Source organism: Parambassis ranga, chromosome 18 (assembly GCF_900634625.1).
Source record: "Parambassis ranga chromosome 18, fParRan2.1, whole genome shotgun sequence".
Taxonomy (NCBI): Eukaryota; Metazoa; Chordata; class Actinopteri; family Ambassidae; genus Parambassis; species Parambassis ranga.
The window spans coordinates 6,904,075-6,930,011 of NC_041038.1; the positions used below are offsets into that span (position 1 = coordinate 6,904,075).

A 25,937-nucleotide genomic window follows, 5' to 3' on the forward strand; every position below is an offset into this window, starting at 1 on the left:
CCCGACCACGCTGCTCGCCGGCAGTCCCGCAGGCCTGCGGCTTCGCAATCACAGCAATGGGAGAAAGACATCTTATTAACATGTCCATCTCCTTTCTTTTGCAACCCCCTTCTCAGCCATCAGGAAACCACTGTGTGGTGAATAATGGCCATTGTTCTTGTGAGACGGTGATGTCATGTGTTTTGGTCCCCTCCTACAGGTATGACAGCTATGAGGAGTACCAGCACGAGAGGCTGAAGCGGGAGGAGTACCGCCGGGACTACGAGAAGCGGGAGTTTGAAAGAGCCGAGCAGAGAGAGAGGCAAAAGCAAAAAGCAATAGTGAGTCAGCTGCCATCACATTTCCCTCTATCACCTCGTTTTCTTTTTTAGATACTTGATTTTCGTGTGCCAACTCTGATAAAAGACCACATGTAATCACTGCTGTGGCACAACACACAAAAGCCTCCCTCAGACACACACTGATTACTTAGGATGAGACAGCCTGCAGCCCATGTGCCACAGTGTCTCTCCACCGAAAGAATACATACAAAGTGAGTTCCTGAATGATTCAGGCGACAGGCCCTTCCTCTTTATCTCTGGGTTGTGTATTTTTAACTGTCGTCTGGAAACTCTGTCGACTCTTATTAATCACACCACAGGGGTAAAATGTTAAAATAGTGGAAAACTAAGAGAGCAAGAAGAGGAGAGAATAAAAAAGCAGGAAGTGGCCACTGATTCAGATGAGATCTTTCTGTATCTTTTTAAAAATTCAAGCTGACTCAGTGAATATCATATTTCTGCCTTATCTCCGCTCTCCTTGTCTCAGTGTGAAATAACTCAGGTTTCCAGCGGGGGTTGACGCTACTACCACCCGTTGATAAAGCACACATTAAATGATGCAGTAATGCAAACGTGGCTTGGCATGCATACATTCTCAGAGACGGAGGGGCAAACAATTAGGAGCAGTAAAAACTGGAGCTGTCAAACAAGGTTTAGGTGACTAGGGGATGTGAAAGCGTGTCCTTGTGTCTGTCTGTCTGTCAGTCTGTTTTTGCCTTGTTCTCACACAGCCTGCCCTCAGGGTGCCATCAAGAGAAGACCACCTATTTATCAGTTGTCAGCAACTAAACCTCTAATTCAGCAGATACTTTTTTTGTCTCAAACTGTACGTAAGCACGAAATAGAGAGGATAAGCATAAAAACAGTAGTTAATTTTTCTCTGTTAGAAGATGAACTTTGAGTTCATCTAGCATCAAGCAACTAATTTACATATATGTTGCTCCTACCCTGAAGACAGCATTCAGAATTTCAACTGGCCTCTATTGGCTTGCTCCAGTAATGCCAAGTAAATGAATGAATAAATAAATAATAGTAGCGATACCACTGTTGCCCCAGGCTTTAACTGTATGATATGATTAGCAGATGCAATTAAACTACTCAAAAGCTATAATTGCAGCGTGGTGCAGTTTGTGTCTAAATTATTCTACTATGACCCCCGCGTCCTCTGAGGTTCAAGAAAATCCATGTTTTTTTGCCCTGTGGCTCAGCGCTGCTGCTCCTAACACTCCCTCCTCCGTGGATATGGAAATAATATTAACAGACCTCTGATTTAAACAGCCATGTCAAGTTCTATGTGTATTCTCAAACTGGAAAATAAAGAAAGAAAATAAACGTTTTCTGATCTATAGCTGAGTCACTCCGACAGCTTTATTTTTAGAAGAAGCAGCCCCGAACTTAAGACATGGCATCATTTGATAAAAATCACTCTGCCTCTGGTTGATGAGTTGCAGAGAGAAAGAGGAATTGTAGTGCCAAGGCAGATTGACGGCGCTTCCAAACAGCAACTCCATCAGATAAAAGGGGGAAGCAAGCTGAACCAATCACAGAGGAACACAACAGACAGAGGGGAAAAAGAGGGACAAAAAACAGGGGCCCAAAGTCAGCCGGCAGTATCCACAGGAGTGATCAAGACCAATTCATTAGAGCTCGGTGAAGAAAGAGTGAAAGGAACAACAGACTCCCCCCTTTTAATCTCTTTCCTCCACTCTGTCTTTCCTCTTTAACGAGCAGGAGGAGAGACGGGTGGTGTACGTGGGGCGACTGAGGTCCGACTGCACCCGGACAGAGTTGAAGCGCCGCTTTGAAGTCTTTGGCGAAATAGAAGAATGTGCAGTGAACTTGAGGGACGATGGGTAAGGCCCCAGGATTTTCACTGCATGTGTGTGTCTGTCTTTAATTATTTGAGTATTCTTAATCTTTGCTGTAACTTAGAGCAAAGTGACAAAGACAGAGTGTCTCCTGATTCATCTACTTCTAGGCCCTAAAGATAGACCTTTATTGATTCTCTTTTGCATATAAATAGTATGATCGTCATCTAAGACAAGTTCCCCCCCACACACCAGCCCCACCCCCTCTCTGTTCAGTCCTTGTTGCCCCACAGCGACACTCTGACGTTTCATCTTCTGTTCTCAACCAGGGACAATTTTGGCTTCATCACGTACCGCTACACTTGTGACGCCTTTGCCGCCCTTGAGAATGGACACACCTTACGCAGGTCAAACGAGCCTCAGTTCGAGCTGTGCTTTGGCGGACAAACGCAGTTCTGCAAATCACATTACACAGACTTGGGTAAGTGCAGCTTGGTTGTTCTCTCCATCACCCCTTCAGCAGTCTTTCACTATATTTTTTATATATATACACATATATACATACAGTATTTCCCGGGCTAGAAGACTTGTCAGTGAAAAAAAAGGGAAAGGGGAAGAGAGCGGGTGGATAAGAAGACAGCAACACAAGCCTTGAGTGATGCTTCCAGATCTAAGCGTACCCATCTCTGTGCTGATAACAGTTCCTACAGCCCTGAACATGTCTGACGGGTATTTGTGGCTCAAGAGGGCGCAGAGAGTTCAGAGGTCAGCCTGTGAACATGCCACAAATAGAGCTCCATTTCCTCCCTGCTAGTAGTCGTGATATCTGAAGGAAAACAAGGCAGACTCCATTACTCATGGCGACACGGGATGCTTGTTTCTACTTTGTTGATATGAAATGCGAGGCATTAGGGGAAAGATACAGCACTTTAAAGTGTGTGCGCAGCTGTGAACACGGTGTGTTGTGGGTGTGGGAATCACTTTAAGAGCAGGAATATGAAGAGGCAGGAGAGGTGGAGGAAGGACGAGAAGAGAAGAGAGATGGGCAAAAAAAAAAGAGGAAGGTGGGAGCAAGGTTAAGTCCCAGCAACCCCTCCTCTCCCTCTGGAGGTGAGCCCATCTGTTGCCAGCTGTTGTGGTGCTGAAGTGTTGTGGCTCTTAGGTGCCGGTCAGTTACATAGAGGGAGGGGCTGCTCAGATATCAGCACATGGGTATACAGGATCAGAGTTTGGAAGCTTTCAGGTTTCTACCTGTAGTGTGGGATTTCTTAGTTTATGAGCATTTTTCATTCATGTTGTCACATGTTTGTCACTGTAGGCTAATTTTTCATTGTAATATAAAATCATACACATGTATGGAATCGGCACAAACATGGCAGTATGACATATGAATTCAAACGTTTTTTATTAAAACATGTAGAATAAGGTGAAATATCTGGTTTTTGCTTGGATTTTCCCATTAAATTCCCCCCTAAGCATCGATTTTTCTACAACTAGACTAGCCTGTACATTGGTCAACATAAATCTCAAACCGAAATCTGATCCGGAATGAATGCAGCAGAAGGCAGAGTGATGCATTTGATAAATAATTCAGGCTATCAGTCAAATAAAGGCTTTTCCCTCTGTCCCGCTTTTGACATACGAACGAAGAAATGCACATTCTTCTGCTCTATTAGTTGCACAGTGATGAAGGTCGTGACAGTTTAGCAGCCATGTTGACACTTAACTGAGACGTGCCCCATTATGCTAAGCGCTGCACAGCCACAAAAAGATCATGTCTTCCATTTGAAGATGACATATAAGATGGGTATTGACTCCAGCCCTGGATGAGGTCAGAAATGTAAGATGCACTGCTTAAAGAGGGTCAGCAGGTCAGTTGAGAGAAAACTTGCACTCTTCCCGGCAAATGAAGCAGTTCCTATACATTTACAAAGAATGTTCTGGAAGCTAACAGCTTTTTACAAGAGTGCAGCACGGAGAAACAGTTGCTAATCCTAAAGCCTTGAGGATAGACATTACACTGAGATTGACTAATCATTCTACTGAAATGGAAAAGCCTTCATTCGACTGCCTCTTTGTCAGGAACGGGCTATTTTGGTCGCACCCATATTGATAGCTTAGGATAAAGACATTGAGTGGAGAGGAGAATCTTTTAATGGTGTGGTATCCAAACCTCTTTTTTTCTCTTTGAGACACTGATCATTAGTTTTAAGCGGAGCGCCGGTGTATTTTTCATCCCTCAAGGTGTGCAGCGTGACACAATCAGCCCTCGGCCATTGCATTAGATCACAACTGGCGTCTCCTAGCTGCCATGGTCATTCCCATTTCTCAAAGCTCTGGTAGTGTGCTGCTGGGCCCTTTGGGGGGCCCATTTGTGAAGCTGTCTGTTGGCACAGATAAGATGCTCTTTATGTATTATCAGGTTGATCACGGAAAAACAGGGCATTGGAGAGATGGACAGACATGGGGGAGGCAGTTTCATGTCTGAATTCTATGATACATGAATCATGCAGTTACTGCTTGAAATATGACTGGGATCGGTATGACACAAATATTTTCATGTGCCAACTGTTTGTATTTTTACAGCCTCTACAAACCAAGTACTCAACTGAAGCAAGCCTGCAGATCAGCCAAAACTCTGCTGAATTCTAATGCCATTAATTCTGGGTGCAAGGAAGTCAATTATGGCTAACTAGTTATGCTGAGAAGCGCAGAATGTTTTGTCTTTGACAGAATCTTGTTAGTTTGAACTGTGTGAACTTAAATGAGACAGAATCAAGTGTTGGTGAGAAAACACCATCATTTAAAGTTTACATTTGGTCGTAGTTTTGTAGTTTGTGGTTTGTCGCACATGGTGCTTTCAAGGTCCATTGATTGCTTTTCCAATCAAGCTGATGGTTTTGGTGGTTAAACTGGATTTTTTTTATGTGTTTTTATTTAAATATAGTGCAGGCTGGCAGAATGGAGGGTATATGAGGACAGAGAGGCACCATGCATATATGGAAGCACTCGCAGGAAGTTCAGAATAACTAAGCATGTGTGGGTTTTTAATGTAGATCTGACCTATAACTTCCCAGATTAGATTAACAGTGAAGCCACACATGAGCGCACACTTATGGCGTGCAGGCAGAATATTCAGAGAGTTCTCTGAGAATACAAAGGTGAACCTTTCATGTGTGTTTTCAAAGAAACGATCCTGTGCTCAACACTAACCACATTCCTCCCCCCGTTACAGACTCCCATTCGGACGACTTTGATCCAGCCTCCACAAAAAGCAAGTATGACTCCATGGATTTTGACAGCTTGCTGAGGGAGGCCCAGCGCAGCCTGAGAAGGTAACCAGTTCAGTGGCACCTGCTGTCTGTCACAAAGAGGGACTTCTGATACCTCACTGTTGTTTCTCGCTCCTTTGCCGACGAGACTACCAGAAGTTTTACACTCTGTCATAGAGTATATATGAATAAGTCTATAGACCTATATCAATATAAATGAATATATCAAAAATAAAGTTTACATGAACATAGCTGCTGAAGAGCTGGGAAGAGACATTGCATTCTGGGAAAGCCAGTGAACCCTCAGGGTGCACAGATTTGGTGCACTCTACTGCTGTACAACCATCAGTGGAAGAAGACTTTCATGATATATATATATCTATATATATATATATAGATATATATAGCTATATTTTCTCCAAGCACTACAATACCCACAATTCTTTGGGGGTGAAAACATGCAGCTTGTTCAGCCAGATTTGTTTTCTTTTGCTGTTGATTTTCTTCTTTTGAATCTGCTGTTTGGATCTGGTGTTACATTACAAAGATGATAGGGGATTGTATGTTGGAGGTAAAAATCTCAAGGTAACATTGTCGTCTACATTTTGAGAGAGAAATGTAGCTGTGTATTTACAGATACTATGAAAAAGGAATATTTTTTATTTTATGTACATATCGAAGTTCTTTATTTGTTACAGCTATGCACTGTAAAACGCAGCCTTTTTTTAAAAATGAGGAGAAAATTTCTTAATTCAGAATGTCGATCCATAGTAATTACATACTGTACAAAACATATTGTACACCTACATGATGTTTAATAGACATGATATGATTGTAAAAAAAAAAAAAAACAGAAGAAAAAAAAAGATGCGTCCGATTGCTCATTTTGAGGGAGCATGTGAACAAATGTCCTTTTTTTAAGTTATTTTGTTGGGGGCGGGGTCAACAGTCAACCATGTATAGTTTTCTCCGTTTATACAGTTTCTCAATCAGTGTTTTTGCTTATACAACCAGTCTACAATGCATTTTTAATGTGTTTTTCATGATTGTAAAAAAAAGTTACCCCATTTTTTTAATTTTTTCTGAAGCAATCATCATATATATATATATATATATAATTTATATATATAAACTCAGTTTGATTTGTATGATTTGAGAGACAACTGCATTCAATCAGTACAGACACATATTTATCTATTTATTTTAATATAATTGAATCAAAACATATTTATAGACTCCATTTCACATGGCGTACCTCATGAAATGTATTTATGTTAAGTCGATTTGTGTTTGTTATTTAACTTGCAATCACTAGACAGGGTGTACAGTAAATGCTATGGTAGGGATGATATTACCTTCTATGCCTTTCCGAAACAATCAAAACATCCAGTGAATCAGTCAGCCCTCCATCTTTTTTTTTTCAGTCTCCACTATCAGGATTTTTTCTTTTTTAAAACATGAAGCAATAAAAATGATTTTGCAGGAATTTTTTTGTTGTGCACACACACACACACACACACACCATCGCTCCACTCAACGCTTGATTATGTGAATGCCAAACAAAAGTTTACAATTTCCTTTTCCTGAATTTTTTAAAGATCTTGTATTTGATGTACAAAATATATATACTACTAATATTATTCACAATAATTACAAGATGATTAATAATGATAATAATATAAATGAAAGGAGAAAAAAAACTATATAAAAAAAGCAATAAATTATTTTTCAGAGGTGTATTTTAGCTCTTATTGTTGTGTGATTTTTGGACTTGGACCCATTACCCAGTCGCTTGTTGTGCTGTAGGATGACTCCATTCCAACGTGTTGGCATTTCATCACCATGACATGTGCGGTAAACACTTGAATGTCCCCCCTCTCCCCATCTGCTCTCTCCCTTTAAGGTGTAACTGAGTCTCTGTGATTGTAATGCACGCATTACTTTGTGACATCTGTGCAAAACGTGACGGACTCGTGTGTAAAACTGTTTGTTGTGTAGTGCATGGCTATTAAAACAGGACGGTACAGTGTATACCACTTTGGATGTCTGCCTCTCAGTCTTGGCAGATTTTTCAATGACATTCTATAAAGCCTAGAGAAAAACTACTCAACAATATATAGCATGCCACACCACTTTCCATCACCACCTTACACTCAACCCTCCTCCTCCTCCTCTTCCTCACACACTCACAGTCCAGATATCACAGCGCCGTCGTCAACATGACATAAAAGGTAACCTTGTGGTTTCTGGTTCAATTAATATCCCGTTTCTAGCTCGAGCCAAGTAATGAGAGAACCAGTTGCCATCACAGGAAGGAAAAAAAAATCTTTTGTATAAAAAGCTTTGCTGATCACAGGCTTCCTTTCATGGAGTTTGACTGTGGAGACAAGAAACAGCAAATTTTTATGATGCAAAGAGGCAAAAATTAGATGAGGGAAGAGGATTTAAATTAAAAAAAGAAAACCCTTTACCTGTGTTTTAGGACATTGTTTTTTACTTTTTTTTGCTGTCTGTGTAGCGTTTGGGTAATGGTGTCGTGTCCCATTTGATAGATGTGGCTTTAATCATTGTAATAAAAATAAAAAATGCTTTGTAAATTGCCTAGAGTAGCAATATATTATAACACCTTATGGTTCAGATTTGTGGCGGACTTTTGTAATAACATGACCTGTGGAGGACTTTGCCACTGCTTAAACGTTTGTTGGGTAATCATGTTTCTTTTGGAAGGACAATATGTATGTATGTGTGATTTTAGGAAAGTGTGTGTGTGGAAGTGTGTGTACCTGTGTGTGTGTGTGTGTGTGTTTCAGTGGGATGGGAGGGAGGGGTCGCTATGGGTTGTTACCTGTTTGTGTCCTATCCACGTTGCCTTCTGCCAAGTCCTTACCAATGCCTTTGTGGTTCTACCTATTGTACGACTTTCTTGTGAATTTTATTTTTATGTGCAATTCTCATCAGCCTCACCATGCCAATAAAGGGAAATGTGTTTGAAAAAAACGTTCTTTTTTTAGTGCCTTCCCTATTATCTTCCCATGAAATGAGTGTCCCTTCATCAAGCAGCGTCGTACCACTTTCAAATGATGATGATTTGTGCTCTCTCTGATTAGTATCAAGCAGACATTCTTGAAGTTTTTATTTCAAATGGGAGATTTAAAAACTTATGAACACAATGCCTGCAGTAAATGTCCCTTCACTTATATCACTATATTCACTATATCAAAGCTGAAATGACACGGGCCCATCCTCTGCACATCTGTGTGCCTCTCTGAAGTTTCTCTCCTAATAATGAAAGTTGGCTTAATTCAGAGCAGCTTCCCTCTTTGAAATTCACGTCACCTGGGAGAGAAGACTGTCGTCTCCGTCTGTGTCCACAACTTGACTCCACACCATGAGTGTGCAAGTTAATTAAAAAGTTAGAGGGAACAATTTCATTAACACGATGGAGAGCTATAGCAAGTTGATGGTGTGCTTGATATTATAATAGGGCTTCATTATGACTGTAACAACCCCCACCATCCCTCCTCTACTTTTTTTCCCTTCCTCCTCTTATAGCCTGGGAGCTGGGATCACACCAGGAGCTTCCACCATGTCCTTTTTCTACCAGTGCAAAGAGAAAATATGAGAAGAATGTGCATTAAACTTTAAGGTTGGGGGTCTGATTGTGTTTTTTATTAAGGCCGCTGTTTAGCCCCGGAGAAGAGAGCGGCTGGCTTTCATTTCAGCTTGGCTGCCGCATTACAGCGGGAGGTCTCCTTCTGCTTGCCCTTTCCACAGAATGAAACTGTCCCTGGAAATCTCTCTGCTCCCTGTCGCCCCCCCCCCCCCCCCACCCTCCACCTCTCTCTTTCCATCACGATAGGATGGCTTTTTTTTTTTTTATCTGTTATGTGTCTTTTTTATTATTAACCAGCAGATAAGCAGCTATCTCTACTGCAGTTGGAAGTAAGTGGTAGCCTTAGAGATAATGGGGTTTGATGGGGCTGGGCTCTCCGTGGGACAAACACTGAGAGATGTTGCTGCTGAGTTGTGCAGCTCTGTATTTTATTTGGCATCTAGCTGTGTCGGATGCTGTTTGAAATCCTGAAAATGGCACTCTCTGTACGGGCTTTGTTTCCAGCAATGTGACAAGACTGTGTAAATGGTGTGTGTTTTTTTTGTGGCCGGGCAGTAGAGAGGAACCTGAAAATGAAAAGCCTGCACAATTTTTGTCAGTTTAGATACTGTAGTTTTTTTCCCTTAGTCTTCCTGCCTGTCTCAGTGTCATGTAAGCAAGTGTGGGTAAAGCAGTCTACGGTAATAAGATTAGACTACCTGAGACTAGTTAATTAAAGCCTGTGGGGTGGAACATGAGCAATCCTACTGGTAATTTACTATCAAGAGCTCCTTTTTTTTAACTCTCTGCCCAGCACAAGATGTATCCTTCTGTTTAAACAGACAACAACTGACATTGAAGCAACAAGATTCTATCAGAATAATTAAAGTTAGCTGACACTGATTATCTCTGACTAAAAGGCTGGCAGAGACAATAACAACAAGATTAAAGTGTGCCAAAGACATGGGATTAGAGAGCTGTTGGCAATGACAAAATAACATCAAAGAAGTGATGCCAGGAATCTGATGCTCCGTCTCGCCTCTGGTGTCCCTTCAAGGTTTCACTTCTTCTTCTTCTTCTTCTTCTTCTTTTTAGACGATGTCACATAAGCTGAGTATGTCATCTGTTGCTGGGCAGAAGTCAGAAATAAGTTAAGCCACATGTGAAACATCATCATATCATAACTGCAGTAGCTGCAGGCTGTTGTTCCAGTCCGACTGCATGTCCAAACTGGAGACGATCGGTTAAGTCACACGGCCTGTGGTGGTCATGTGACCCGTTGGTTCTAATTTGATCATCAGAAAAATAAACATTTCCCGAGGTGTTTTCTGGCTGCATCTGCATGAATAAAACTGTGCATTCTTTTGTTGCTATCATTTCTGAAAGTGGTCTTTGATGAATCCACACAGAACGAACCGCAAGATGTTGCTCGGCTTTCAATTATTTAGTCTTTGTTAGCACCATTTAGTTTTTTTTTTTTTTTTCTTCCTACAATCCTTCTATCGTATGCCACCTTATGGGAGCAGATAATGACAGTGCTATTAAAATCACAATCTCCCTATCCGGCACTCTAGTTTCAGCAGTTTTTGCTGTTAAAGAGTAATGAGGAACAGAAGGACAGTATTCTTCTTCCCCCCCAAACTATCAACTTTGGGGACTGAATGTATTCTTCGCTAGATAATTAATGGCTACAGACAAATGGTGGTTGATTGAGCGACTCATCCCTCTATTTTCAATCACCATCTGCTGTGTGTTGCTGGCAAAAAACAATGTTAATTACCTCGAGTGTGCCCAAGACGTGGCGTATTAATTAGAAAAACAAAAAAGGGAAACCTAAAAAGATTCCAGTGTTTTAGTGCCTGTAATGATGTGTGAGTTTTCCTATAGATTCTGTTGATGGATGAATCTCATCCAGAAGGCAATCATTTGGTAATTTGGCCTTCTGATTGTCTGCCAACACATCAGTGTTGCCTTACCTGCTTCCTGCTCCTTCAGGCCATGGCAGGCCTTTAAGAGTGCTGGGGCTGGCATCTCTTTGCCCTACAGAAGGAATGTCAGCAGAAAGATGAATCTTCGCTGTGTGACCGCAGTTCCGGATGCAGGCGGCCGGGCCGGGCCTTTTTTTGTTGTTTGTTTCATTTTTTTTTGTGGTCACCTGATCAAATTGGGAAGACGCAGAGAGACTTGACTTGATGTGACAAGGCTGTGATGGTGCTCTTTGGGGCCAAAGCTGTGATGACACCCTGCAGATACCCAGACTTCCAAGTGTGCAGGTGGTGAGAGCGGATGCTGATAGACCCGACATGGCGGCGCCGCCGCTAACGAGTCGATGTAGAGAGCAGCATGTAAATGTGATGATGTGAGCAGCATATCATCGGTAATTATTTGGCAATCATGGAATAGCATCAATAACAATTAGCATAATTTCCATGGCTTCACTCCTTAATGACTTCTTTCAAAATACTGACAAATCAAATATGCTTATTTCCTTCACACAAATAGGTCATTTACACTCTGTTAAGACTGGATTACCAACATCAAACGGTGCAGATCATAAACAGCAGCAGACCAGGGTTACACTACCTGAGTTAACGCTGACTTCGTGTCATGCTTTAGAAAATGTCAGGCTAGCTGTCTTGTTCTTCTTGTTATTTAAACTGTCCTATACTAGCTGGATCTGGGTCTCATAATGGCTCCATTCAAGCATACTTGACAAGATGGCTTGGAAAGAGGGAAAAGCTGAGTGCTCTCTCTCCCTCTCTGTGCATTCTCCTCTGCTGTCTCTCTCCCTCTCTCATCTGCTCCTTGTATTTTTGCAGAGTGGTCCAGGCGGATCGGGGAGTTGTGTCTAAATCCAGTTCCCAGCTACTTAGCCCCCACCCGTCCCACTCACTCTGACACATAAGAGCATCTCTCTCTCTCTCCCTCTCTCTCTCTCTTTCAGACCCCAGCTTGAACCCATGTATCACACAGCAAGGCATCACCATACAGTAGAATGGGCACATGGACAGTTATTGTTTGTTTGCACTATTTATGTCATTGTACAGTCTGCAGCAAATGGCACCATAATGCAATCATTCATTCTTGCCGTCCCGCGCTCCTGTCCATTAGTCTAATGACATCCTATAACCGTCCCGGCTTCGCTGGCTGTTGAAATCATGAATGTGAGAAGTAGGAAAAAGTGGGGACACCACTGCTTAATTGGAGGCTCATGATCAAATTCCTGTGCCTGGAAACATCTGCCCTGTGGTGCCTCTGCACAATGAACAGATCTCCTGGAGCTCAAGGCTGATCCGACCAACACATGAAGTGTAGGAAGCGGAGAGATCAGTATCGTAGTAAAGACATGGTGTATGCTCATTATCTTTTTTATGAGATAAGCCTTATGCTAGCTGCATAGCATGCTAATATTAGCACTATATCCCAGTACACCTTCATGTATTGGATTGTGCAGTGTGTGTCATGGTTTTATTTTGGTAGCTCTCTTTCCTTGCGTACATAATTTTTGTATCCTGCTTTATTTTGACATCACGTCAGTTTACTTGTGTTGTGTACTTCTTGTACTGCCATTGTTATGATCTACAGTTTTCTTTCCTGTATAAAATGCACATGTTGGTTTTCTGACACCCTTCCTTTTCCGTTAAACTTCCTGTTTTACTTTGAAAATTGTGTTTACTCAATTGTCTCTGTAAAGTGACTTCCTGTCATTGTCCTTGCTGCTTTGCCCTAACCTGTGTCTCTTTACCATTACCTGGTTGTCAGTCCATGTGCATCTTTATGGCATGGTGCTGCATTTCTTTTACACTTAACCGTAACAGTTGTAGCTTTGGACTTTGACCTTTTTGTGAGTAGGGTTTATCTTTTGGGGACCATGCATGATGATGTAAATTTTCATGATCTAACAGCTGTCCATCATTTAGTTGATAGCTGTGAGGCCCTGTTAGATAAAAGAGGGTGAATGTAGCAGACATACAAACTGCAAAAGCTCCTTTGATTCTCCACTCTGATACATAAATAGCCCCCACATGAAGGCCTTGTCCTGTCAAATTAATTACTTATTATCACCACATATCCGTTTAATCCTCATTTTTAGGGGCGCCATTCCAGCTGAAATGCCAGCGCTATCCTAAAGCATTACAGAAACATTTTGTAATGGAACTTTTCTCTGTGTTTGGACTGTCAAAAATTTCAGCCCAAATCATCCCGACTAAAGTGCATTAAAATGCAGACATTCAAGCTATAATTACTGGGCAAAAATACCCCATGCCTTAATCCACATGGTAATAACGCAATTAAAGTGGTGTTTCTTGGACTTGGTAATCTTCTGTGACAAGGCTTACAATTCAATTAACCCCGTTTTAACACTTTGTTTCAACTTCCTGTGAGGCTAATTTGCTTTAAACTTACTTCACTTGCTATAATTATGCCTTAAGAAATGTCCAATTTCTGAATTATCAGTTGTTTATGTCAGTGAGGCGCTGATTTTTCAGTGGATAGGATGTGCTCTTATCCAGTGGGATGCCTTGAAGGGAAATTCTTGTGTCTGGCTCCTAACAAAATGATAGCTTTGTCATTTATAATAAGTTGGGCTGGCTTTATTGATTGCTGCTTATGTTTTCTAAAAGCTGGGTGAACTGAGCCTCCCCAGTGCTGCATTTAGAAAACATTCAGCAACACTTTTATTTTATTTTTTTTTTCTCTTTGCTTGTTTCCATGAGAGACTTTCATCCTGATACAACTTCTGATAATCTCATAGTACAACCAGAGCTGCACTTCTACTGACATCTACCAAAGCCAGCCACGGATCTAACCCATTTAATCACTCCTTTCTTGTTCTCTTTCTAAGCTCATGCTGCCTGTGACATATTGAGCCGGCAAACTTTCCATGTTCTCCCAGAGAAGGTCATTGGGCCAGGCCCAATCTAGCCTCTGAAACTGAGCCAAGATTTCCACCGCTGTCGTTCAGATTAGTATTAGACGTGAGCGCCTTTCCTAAGCAAATCAGACAGTGTGAAGGACAGAACCATTCTTCCATCCGAGCACGCCTGCCTCTTGTTAAAGAGAGACAGGGCAATAAGTTGTAGGACAAAGGGAAGTTAGTGGGAAGTCTTTACAGTTCATGAATGTTTTTAAATGTGACAAGCTGGTTCATCATGTTAGATGAGAAGTAATTGTATTAGACTGCAACTATCTGTGGACATAATGCATGTGTCAGCAGTCTGACTCCTCACAGAGAATCATTTGTCTATGTAAAGAATGGTTTTAATGATTAATCATTTCAAGAAATTCTGCTCACATGCTTCTACCAAGAAGTGCATTTTGTTATTAACAGCTGCTGATTGAGGTCTGCTAATAATTGAATTTAGCAAACAGTGTGTTCTCTGAAATCTAGTCACATGCAGGATTTTTTTTATTATTTCTGGGAGCAGCTGGATTGAATTCTGACACATGATCTAAAGGACGAACACACACATACACACTGATGCGCATTTCAATACGCATACTGTTTTTTTTGTTTTTTTGTCGCAGGCGTGAACAAATTTGGGGGCTGAATTGGTATCGATTCAGTTGGAAGGACAAACATGCACCTGGACTCAATCAGTGCTGATTGGAGAGTGGCAGCATGCCCACAGTGAGCAGGCAGCGCAGCTGATAGGACGCAGCAGCCAGCTCTGGAGAAGAAGGAGACAATCACATGGAGCTTTTCCAGACTAATGCTTCCCCTTCATTATTTCATATTTAACTTGCAAATATACAAATGCAGGATATGTATCATCTCAAACATCAGATGAGAGCAGAGAAAAAGGCCCAAGATCATTGAGTAAGTTCTGCATTTAAATATTTTACCCACTTCCCTGTTGTGTGTTTGGCCTTGAATTAGTCCTCCTGGTGTATTTGCTCTCTATCTGAGTCTGTAAATCCTGAAGACAAACATCTGGGTTAGTTTTAGCGTTGTTTGGGAAACAGATTTCTCTATTGTCCCTTATACTTTTACAAAGAGATAAAGTTCAGTGTGGCCTTTTAGCATTTATTGTGACACCACTCACACAACAAAGTTTTAATCATCAATTCTTCTCCTCCTCTCCTTCCCAGTTCTTGATAGAAGTCTGCAGACTTGTTGGCATGCCGACTGGATGGCTCAGTTTCGGGATTATGTCGATGCCTTAAGCAGATGCTATTGCATTACATAAAGAGATATGCCATGCTTGGAGACCTTCCACGCACTCCTAATGTGTGCATTCTGGCCACGGGCAATAGCTTCACATCCAGTCCTATCACTGACAGGGCAACCAAGGATTCTGGGAGCCTTCCCAAAGCTGTTTGTTCGTCACTCATCAAAGGTAAATTCTGACACATTTACTTGAAGTTGTGTTAAGTGATCTCTGACAAGTGGGGAAGAAAGACACCAAAACAAACTCAAAGGAAAAAGCTTTGATACACATCACCTAATCGAGTGCTTAGGGCTAACATGTTAATAAGCAGGCTGCTTTGAATGTTCCTATCAAATTTTGAAAGTTTCTATTCTAAGTTAGAGCTGCATTATGTTTGTTTGTGCTGCAGAGTCTGACAGAACATGCCCATTATTTCTCATGTGGTGTCCCAAATTAGAGGGCCAGGGGCCAGTTTCACAACAGCAGCAGCGTGGGAGGTTAAAAGATAGATTTAGTTGGTTTTACACATGTGAACGGGAAACTTTGCCTCATGTAACCAGATGAACCAGGTATCATAGGAACCATTAGACTAGGATCTTCTCTGATGGTCATTGAATGCATCATGCACTAGTCTACAGTAGAGTGATCCTAGTTTGTAAAAATGTTCTGTGTGCATGAGTGGCAATAGTCCTAGCTGCAACCTCTGGGGCTCACACATGTGAAGTCAGTGTGGAAGTGTCAAAATTGCAGTTCATGCGGCAGCCACTAGAGGCTTAAAATGATCTTTACCTAACCCCTTATCCTGTTTTTAACGCTTCAACCAGTAGGTTTTTTTTTGCCGAATCCAACAGTTCCACAGTTAACAACCAAACATAACAGTGGGGTGCTTGCACCTTGGTATCCTGGTGTTCAGTTGAATCTGTTTTGTGTTAGCAAAGAGAAAAATGTACAAGACCTGCGTTGTCAGAATTAATAATAGTAACAGCACTCTCCTAAAATCAAAAATTCTGTAGTGCAGTGTCTTTTCTGACATATGTAAGCCTTTCTCTCAATAAAATCAATTTTTCCCAGGTCTGTTATCCCAGCGGAGGCACATTGTGTGATGGCAGAGAGGAACAGGGTGGAGCGGCTATTTTTACCTGAAGCCCAGGAGTGAGCTCGAACACAGAAGGTGAGGCGGGAGGAAGATGGAATTTGGGCAACACTTGGGAATGTGAATTGGGTAACGTTAATCATCTGGACTGCAGAGACATTAACTGTGCATGAAGCTCGGTCTCTGGGCATTGCATGTACTGTTCAAATACTGACAGAGGGCACGTGTGTGGATGTGTGAGGCTCAGAGGCAAAGGGAGGACGGGCACTTGTGTGTGTGTGTGTGTGTGTGTGGATCAGGGAGTGAGAGAGGACGTGCTGTGGTGTAATTGTGTTTGTGTGTGTAAGGACAGTGTGCCTGTGCTGAGGTGATATACAGTGGCCTGACTTACTCTTGTAGATGAAGTGCACTTTGCTCAAAGCTACACACCCTCCCCTCAAAGGACTAGAGTGTGTTTTCCAACTCACTTTTCGGGTTGGGGAAACACACTGATGAAAAAGGATGAGGCTAAAGCAGCACACTCAGTCTACGCAGGAGCCCCCGTCACACACTAACATCATTACAATTTCAGCCTCAGTGCCTTCTAACAAAACTCTGCATATTTACAATGTGTGTGTGTGTGTATCTGCTATTGTCTTGTTAAAATTTTACAATGGCTGCCGAGCGCCTTCGCATACTGAATGCAATATTGTGCCTTAATATGCCTCAGTATAATGTCTACAGATTTGGAGAGTGCTGATATGGCACATTTCGCAGTGGCAGCATCTGAGACGCGCGAAAGCGGAGCGTTCACCCCTGAGAGAGCAAGGTGGCTCACCTTTTGTTATTATTTTCAGAGGCGCCGATTCGTGTTGACCTACTTTGGGAGCGGGGATTGTTGAGGCACGGAGCACCGTTGCAAATGAAATCTGTTGCTTCCTGCCTGTTGGATTTCAAGGATTTCCAGCCACATGATGCAATTGGGGAAAAAAATGACTACGTGTCACATACTTAGCACAGTTTCATGCATACTGTCACCTTTTCATCTGCTGTTTCAAGGCTTATCTGGACTCGCCGTTATTATGCATTTTCTATGGTGGTTGTTTTCTCGGAAATAGTTTGAACGTGTGCCTTTAAATCAGTTTGAATTCTTGACAGCAGCTTGCTTGGTTTGCCTCCAAAACCTTACATAAACCTGCTCAGCATTGCAAATGACAGTGATCACAGTGTGACTTAAGCACAACACTCCACCTGCTTGACAGGTATGTGTCAGAAATACCTGTCATCCTGTCAGCTGCACAGCCTAGCCACTGCCAGTGACTCCATGTTGGTTTTTTTTCTTTCTTTTTTTTTTTTTTTTTTTTTTTTTTTTTTTACAAAGCACTTTGCTCTCTCACAGCAGCAGGGGAAGATGAGGAATGTGCAATCGTGTAGTGGTGGAAAAACTGTGACCAAAACCTTTCAGCAAGAAGTTCTTTAAAGGACCATATGCTAAGTTTTTTTAACCAAACTTGGATGATTTTTCACCAAGTTAAAATTCAAATTATTTGCCTCCCTATGAAGCATTGCCTCTGTCTTCTTTGTTTAGCTATAGTACAAATCACTGTTAATGACACTGTGTAGTCTATGCTTTAACTCAGTGAGCCTGTTAATATGTTATTTGCACCGAAAAATGAGGATTAGTATCTTGCAGTACATGCACAGTATAACAAATAATGTTTTACCGTAACACTTGTAAAAGATTCATGATAAAAGTGAAAGAAAAAAAGGTTGCTAATACCTACAAAACAAGAAAACTAGTCAGAGCTGTCTCCAAAAATACTAAAACAACTGCCAAGACACTGGTGAATGATTTATCCAAGTGTCAGAGAAGACAGTACCTGGAGTCCTGCACAGGAAAGGACTATGAAGTAGCAGATTCAGGAAACTTTACTTCTGCAAAAAAAGACAATCCAAACCAGAATGAAATCTGAAGAAAGAATACACATACTGGAAGTGTATCATGTGGTCAGAAGAAGAAAAAAAAACACAGTTTTTACAGTCAAACACGGCGGTGGCAGTATAATGCTGCAGGGAAGCTTCAGTGCATCAAGAGTTGTGAATCCTGTCAGGGTGGAAGAATAATTCTTAATATCTTGAGAGAAAACCTAAAGAGGTCTGCAGCACATCTCAAAGCATATATGTCTTCAGGAAAGCAAACATGATTGGCTGTCCTGCAGAGATCCACCAAATAAGAATGGGCTAGCATTACCCATTCCTGTTTTGTTTTGCTGGTGCTACGGTCAGGCACCAAAACAACTTGTCTTATTCAATGTACCCGTCTTTTATTGTAGATAGACTCACAGTTAGCATTATCAAGTGGCTATTTTTTTTTTGGTAGGAAGGAGAATTAGAGCCCAGAGTGCTCTTCCTGCAGGGGATGGAGCACTCTAAATGTGATATGGCCTTTGTAGCCACGTGTGAAATATGATTTGGTGAAGGGTGTCATTTGAAGGCCCCCCCGTTCTGCAGTTATGACAGCCCCCCGAGCAGTCCCACTGTCTTTTCCGCTGCCTCTGTATCTCCACATCTCTCTGCTATCTATCCATCTATCCTTCACACATTCTCTCACACCTTTTCCCCGGCTCACTCCTCGCCTCCCATGGCTCTGTTTTTTTTAAAAACAGATGTTCCTGTGCTGTGTGGATGAACAGGAAGGCAGCCAAATGGGGAGGGCCAACCAAATGACAAGAGTAACTCATTCTCTACACAATAGACTCCAGCTACCCCCCCCCCCCCCCACACACACACACACACACAACTTTCCATTTTTCATGTCTTACACCTCATTTTATTTTCCTACATCTTTCCCAGGATCTCGCTCACATTTGAAACTCACCCACATGCACAAACTTAACTTTCTCTACCTCTCCTCTGCCTGTCATGTAAAGCAAGTGACCTATTTCTAAGATGAACCAACAGTTGGGTGAGAGGCTGTAGCTGTGATTCAGGCTGTCTTCAGTAGCGCCGTGCATCGCGCAGGAGATAAGAGGTGTGATCTCAGTGGCCTAGCCCTGTTTTCAAACCCAGATAATACTCTTAAAATCAGATTCCCACAACAGCACACTGGCCCCCATAATTGTCCACTCTTGAGCTGCAGTGGATTTCTTCAACACTGAACTTTTACACAGTGCTGGGGAATGAATAATTCTATTCTCATAACGGAAAACTATTTCAGACGTGCTGCGCTGCCTTTTTTTTTTTATTCACCAGAGTACCCAAGTTGGAAATGTCAATTCGCCCCGTCCTTTCTCTCCCCTCGACTATAATCAACGACAGCTCCTATTTTTGCAGATTATACAGACATTGGTGTAAAGAGAGGAATGAAAAATTGCCGCCATGCTGAGTTTACGCCTGACAAACAACATCCACGCGGAGATCTGACACTGCAATTTGCACTTACACACAGAGGCAAATCCCGGCCTTATTCAGATACATTTCCAGTACAGGCCTATTTTGCAAATCAATCATGCAGCACAAAATGGTGGCACAGCGGCTTATATTTTCAAACTGCCCAGAGTTGGAAAGCAGTTTAAAAAAAAAAAAAAAACAACAAGCACTGTGATGTGGCAGGGTGTTTATGGAGAATATGAATGAAGGTAGCATGCAGCTTTTATGCCTCCTAATAAGCCCCCAAGGCTGGGGAACATTACGACTCGACTGTTTTACAACCGCTGATGGTCTACTCGGAGATGTACACAGTGCATTGGGTGTGTGCGTGGTTTTGGTGGTGGTGGTGGTGGGGGGGCGAGGGGGAATCAAACCCATAGCTGTCTCCTAAAACGATCCCCATGAATATGTGGCCATGAATCAGACTGCCAGACTTCCTCACACGTGATACTTCTCACAAATGATATGCTTGATGAATACAGAAAAGTGTATGTGTGTGTGTGCGTGCCTCCATGGGTGTGTGTGCATGCCTCCATGGGTGTGTGAGCATGCTTTTGGGGGTTCATCACTGCAAATGGATTGGAATCTGACAGGCACTCCAATAAGCTGCTAAGATGGCGTGATGAAATCATTACCACGTGCTAAAATTTTGCTCACATTACGAAGGCGCCTTGCAGCTGCTGTGTGAGGTTCTGTGTGAATGCGCGCCTAAATCATGTCACATCTGAGCGTCGTGTGATGTTTTGTTGTGGGTCTGCATAGGTGTGTTGTCTGCAGTCCATCAGCAAACCAACGAGGGAGAACTGATGCAAGTGCATGAGAAAAGGTGGAGAAATGATTCTGCTGACAATGATCTGAGATGAGGTTTGCAGCCATAACCGGGCGGCACTGTAGGAGCTAATTCAAAGTTATTGACATACACTCAGCTGGTATCTTGTGTTGCATCTTTGCATATGTTGCTTCAGCTTTTAGATTGCTCAGCTACTTATCTTTCAGATCTTCCAATTCAGAGTATCTATTTTTTTTGTCTAATTTCATCTCTGGGATGTATTTGGGCCTTGTCACATCCCATGATGACTTTGTCTTTAATTGAAAAGAGCCTAAAACTGTGTAATGGTATTGATCTGTTCAGATAATGTGACATCCTCTTGTTTACACTGGTCTGGAATGAGATACCAGCATCTAACAAAACTAAGTAGCTACAACATGCTACAGTTTTAGCTTTTTCGAACATAAAAAAAAAACCAAAATGACCATTTTGTGTGATTATATGAGCTTAGACTCTATGTGAAAACACTGCTTAAATTTGCGTCCCCAATCACATCAAGTGCTTACAGCAACAAATAATGCTCTGAGACTTTGTTTCATAAACAGCTGTGATGTACTTTTTCATTCTTTGGGCAGCTCAGCTCCTCACGTTGACCCTAAACCAATTTTAAAAAAGTGTCTGTTGTATCAGAAATGGGCAATAAGGAATGATTATCACCTGCTTGATTGTACCCAAGACCACAGACATACGTACTAAAGTGTATATATAATATTTTCCAACCATTGGCATAACTTTCCTGATGTCTGTCTCTGGTTTTGAATGTGTAAACAGCCATGCAGAGAATTACTGTGTCACCTTTGGCCCACACACAGCTCTTCTTCTAGCTACTCTAAAGGCATAAACTCAAGACAAGCTTAATATGTCTGGCTGCACTGTCACATACAAATACTACTTTATACTGGCTGCAAGCAGTGTCACTTTTTTTTTTTTTAAACAACAAAAGTGTAAGGAAAGAATTATTATTCTCACAAGTGGGAGCAACAAAGCAGGCATTAGCAATCCTCTGTCCTGGACTTCCATCCTGGAAATCCATTTCAGCAGCTCTGTATAGCTAGCACACTTCAAAGATGCGACATACATTAGTTTTAGGGGGGTAATATTTATGTTGATCCCTTTTGGCCCTTCATAAGTATATTAATAGTATTCTGTCACACAAATGGCTTCTGGTCATTGAGGCATAATCAAACACTGAACTGCTGTGTGCCATTATAAATGGTTAAAAGCCAGAAGACAACATAGCAATATGCATGTGTTAGAGCCATTGTTCTGTTTTGCATTATACTATAGGCCTGGTTTTGCTGTTGGAAGCTTACAAATACACACACATACACACACACATATATATATATATATATATATGTCCCTATAAATTGTGAGATAATTGCCCCATGTGCAGCATGAGGAAAATGATTCCTGTTTTTCTTCTAAGAGTTCTGATTGTGATTAAAGAAACGACCAACTGTATCTTTATTTTTTTCTTCTTCAAAGTAAACACTTTGATTTTAGGTACAAGCTTTGCCTGCAGTATGATTAGCCGCTGCAACGCCATTCTCCCAGGATATCTGCTAAATCGGCACCCGGCCTTTTTCCGGAAAGATTAGACACAGCCCATGCTATGCTATCAGCTAAATCTGTGCAATTAGAACCTGAGCGTTGCCTCTTTGGTAGATTCTGGATGGGAATCCATTATTTATGCATTTTAATGTTGGGTGTAGTGCTAATTTGCAGTATTTTCATTAAAGAGGCAACGATAGATTAACCACACAGAGATCAATTCCTTAAAGCATCCATTTGTGTTGTGTAGAAAAACTGGAGGGTGGTTGTTGCTGCTTTGTGTGTAGTCACATTTGCATGCACGTTTTCATTTGTGCAGTGTGAGAAAGATTATTTAAACCTGCTGTTCGTGTGTGTGTGTTGTCCCAGCGTTGGGCAGCCTTTGCAGTGTGCAGAAATAAGAAAGCAGTATCTGCTGGCTTTTTGATTTGGCTTGCTGCTGTGAAACTACCCAAAGAAGCAGTGGGCCTCCATCACTGCAACAAACAGCAGTTAGGAGAAAACACTGAACACAACTATACTTCCAATCAGATCCATATTATTACATTTTACAAAGGATGCATGCACAGGAGGTCATAATGCTGCGCTGTAGATTTATCCTATCACCAAACTGCAGTCTGATGCCCTGACGTGTATTGTATATTTCCACTAATGCATAAAGACACATTTTTCTCTTAATGCTTCCCAGAACATACCAGCCAATAGAATCGATGGCTTTCTAAAAATATTTAGACTAGAGAGGGATCAATGTGAGAGATCATTCCCATTCTACGCTGATATGTATACACAAATAGACCATTGATGGTATTGAGTGCCCTGAGGGCTCTATGGTTATGTTGCCTTGCTCTTGAGGTGATGCTACTGTCAGAGCCTGTACATATAGCCACTGCTACTATATCTGGCTCCTCTTCCCTCTGGTGCACACAGAGCTTTTTACATCTCATAATGCAAGGTTGAGCTTTTCTCGCAGAATATAAAACCTCAGGCTTAGAATAATGCCTCTGAAAGGCGGCGCGTGCCCATTCAGAGCCACTTCTCTTTGCAATGTGATTATGTTGGGAGATCTTTCTCTCGCACAACTTTCAATATGGAACATGTTTTTTTTCTCCATCTGCAGTCTCCTGCCAAACTTTGTAACCCAGCTGTTGTCAAGTCATTTGCATCAGGCTTCTTTCTGATTGCTATCTGAGTCTAGCTGCACAAATGGGAAGCAGCCGTCAAGTGTGAACTATAGCAGGTTGGTAGCACAGCAAATTTCCACTCATGCTGCTGATCTTTGAGGAAAGTGTTGATGGATGGAATTAATAAGATAATGGCAGGCCCCTAGTCTTTTTTTAACCAGTCTGTTGTGCCTTCTCTGTCACACCCAAATGAATGTGCAGTCACAGCACACCGGCATTCCCCAAGGGCTCATGATTTCATCAGTGGTGTGTTTACTAACCATGAAAATCAGTATATCAGAATATAGATGGTCTGTGTGTGAACTGGCTATCATGCATTTTTAAGGAAAGATAAACAGTCAACTATAATTGAAGCAAACATCCAATAACCTGTTTTATGTTGCCCCTCATTGACACTGATCCATGTACAATGTAAGATCTGGCTGTAGTGTTGTCAACTAACTACATATTAATGCATTCAGCATCTGTGTACAGGACAAACAAGGTCCCTCCTAGGGGGATGATGAGGTGTTGCCAGGGGTACCTAGGTCCATCCCAGTTGGGAGGTACCTAGAAAACCTCAGATGCAAGGTGCCCTGGAGGCATCCTAATCAGATCTGACTCCACTGGCTCCTTTGGGCACAGGGGGATCAATGGCTCTAGCCCAAGCTCCCTCTGGGTGTTTGAGCCCTCTAAGGGAGAGACCTGCCACCCTGCTGAGGAAGTATATCAACAGTTAATACCATATATGTTGTGAGAAATTCCCGGTTTTATTTTTAAGGCTCCAAGACGACACATTTTGCCTTTCTTTCTGTGTGTTCCTGCGTCAACATATGAGTCAGCCTACTGTGACAACTGTACCTAAACTAATCCCTCTAACAACTATACTAAAGGCTGAGGCAGGGGGTACTGAGAGACAATGATGGCACATTCCAGGGTTATACTGAGCACAGCAGTGAATCATCTGATCAGCTTCATCATGACCTTTTTATAGAGGCTCTACTGTGAGCGAAGATGGGGAGTGCAGGCATTTGGCCAGAAACCTGAAACCAAATCGAAGCACAGACACTCAAAATCTGAATGAGCGGAAATAAATATTCACAAATGTATATGCTGCTGATGGATGATGAGGTTGAGGGGGTGCATGAAGTAGCTTCGTCTGTGTTGTTGCAGCACGGAGTACAGCACTGAGAAGTTATTGTGAATGAGACAGCCTGGTTGTCTAAGATTGCGTTACATGTTTATTGGATGCGAAAAACTCCATGCCTGCCTAAACTAGGGCAGGCTTCCATTGATCTGCTTCATCTTCATCATCTCAGCTTCATCCCATCACACCGGATTTGTCCGGCATTACATTACATTACATTCCAGTCTGACTCAAAATGTGCTCTCATCAGCAGGTTGGGAACTTTAAGATCATGTCTGTTGACAGGGGATATAGTGAACGGAGGGTATTATAGCACGGAATTAACCAGCTCCACAACAACATCGCTTATGACTTCAGCTTGCTATCAGGAGGCATAGCTCTGGCCGAGCCGTGCTTCCCGTGGTGCTTCATAAGCCAGCAGGCAGTTTGGGCTGAGAAACCTTTTTTATTCCTCTATGCCCTCCTGACCCCCGTCTTCCCCCACTGTTCTGCTTCCTGTGCAGTTACTAGGCAACAAGGAGGGGAGGGGCAACATTATTGAGGACAGTTGCGTTGGGCTCGGTTATTATAAAAACCTATATGATATGCATAGATGGCTCATAAGTTCCCATCTAAACTAGACTTCTGTAAATCCTTCCTTAGTAAATTTGGAAATATATCATTAGGTGATAACACTAGTCAACCATTTCTTCGGTGAAGGGTTATCCCAAAGTGCACGCTGTCGTGAGAAAAGCTTTAAATAAAGATTTTGTTTTGGCACACCCCATTGCTCCATTTGCTTCCCCCATTAAATTCACTCAAATTCACTCATGTAGGACAAGATTTCTAATTGGCGTATTTAATTTGTTAATGATTTAATTATTCTTTTAATTAATTTGTTACGACTAAATGATTGACTTAATTCAAGGGCTCTTGGCTTGTCTGAGAAGTCAGAGAGAGGAGGGTGGGTGGTGGATGTTGAGGGGGTGGGGGGCACAGGGTGCTGCGTGATGGCTCACTGATGCTTTTCCGTATCAAATTTCAGAGCCCGAATGAGGGAATGATGCAAGTATTTGCTCCAATAACAATATTAAACAGTCTTTTATAGTAGCTTTGAAAAACAGTTCTGTTTATTGCAAGACCCAAAGAGAGCAGCTATATTTCCCCTCCCCAGTGAGAAATGACTGTGGGCCTAATCAGAAGTAAACAGGCTCTCAAGGTCTCATTGGATGGAGGGGGGGGGGTTGTTGTGGCTTTTCAAGCATATCAACCACCCAGGCCTCTGCATCAAAGGCATCACCATTTTTTAATTGAAATGCCGTTTTTAATGTATAATGTAGCTAATTTATTTCATTTAGATTTGATAGGCAGAGAAAAGAAACGGAGCTGGAAAGGTCAGGCAAAAAAAATTAAAAAAAGCATTCCAGAGGACATTCCAGCTCTGTTAGTTTTCAAACAAATTTACCTTGCAGACTATGAAAATGTGGCGTGAACGCTTTTTGGGCGGCTACAAATTGCCTTAAAGTTTTATTGATGATAGAGTAAAAACCTGGGTTGATGGATGAAGACGCTGCTGTTCAGTATGCAGGGGATACAGTGAAGAAGTTGAAGGGATGCTTTTAT

General features: G+C 41.9%; 1 protein-coding gene and 1 long non-coding RNA gene across 4 annotated transcripts in view; both read left to right on the plus strand.

The window, feature by feature from the left end:
• Positions 1–6,269, plus strand: part of ppargc1a (peroxisome proliferator-activated receptor gamma, coactivator 1 alpha) — a 34,214-nt gene extending 27,945 nt beyond the window's left edge. For all 3 annotated transcript variants that reach the window (XM_028429389.1, XM_028429390.1, XM_028429391.1), the window contains exons 10-13: positions 200–320; positions 2,052–2,173; positions 2,458–2,609; positions 5,364–6,269. In XM_028429389.1, the coding sequence (XP_028285190.1) occupies positions 200–320; positions 2,052–2,173; positions 2,458–2,609; positions 5,364–5,467 (499 nt within the window). In that variant the 3' untranslated portion in view covers positions 5,468–6,269. The remainder of the gene's footprint in view (positions 1–199; positions 321–2,051; positions 2,174–2,457; positions 2,610–5,363) is intronic.
• Positions 6,270–15,136: 8,867 nt separating this feature from the next.
• Positions 15,137–25,937, plus strand: part of LOC114451093 (uncharacterized) — a 55,377-nt gene continuing 44,576 nt past the window's right edge. The window contains exons 1-2 of the long non-coding RNA XR_003672176.1: positions 15,137–15,333; positions 16,216–16,315. This is a non-coding gene — a long non-coding RNA (uncharacterized LOC114451093). The remainder of the gene's footprint in view (positions 15,334–16,215; positions 16,316–25,937) is intronic.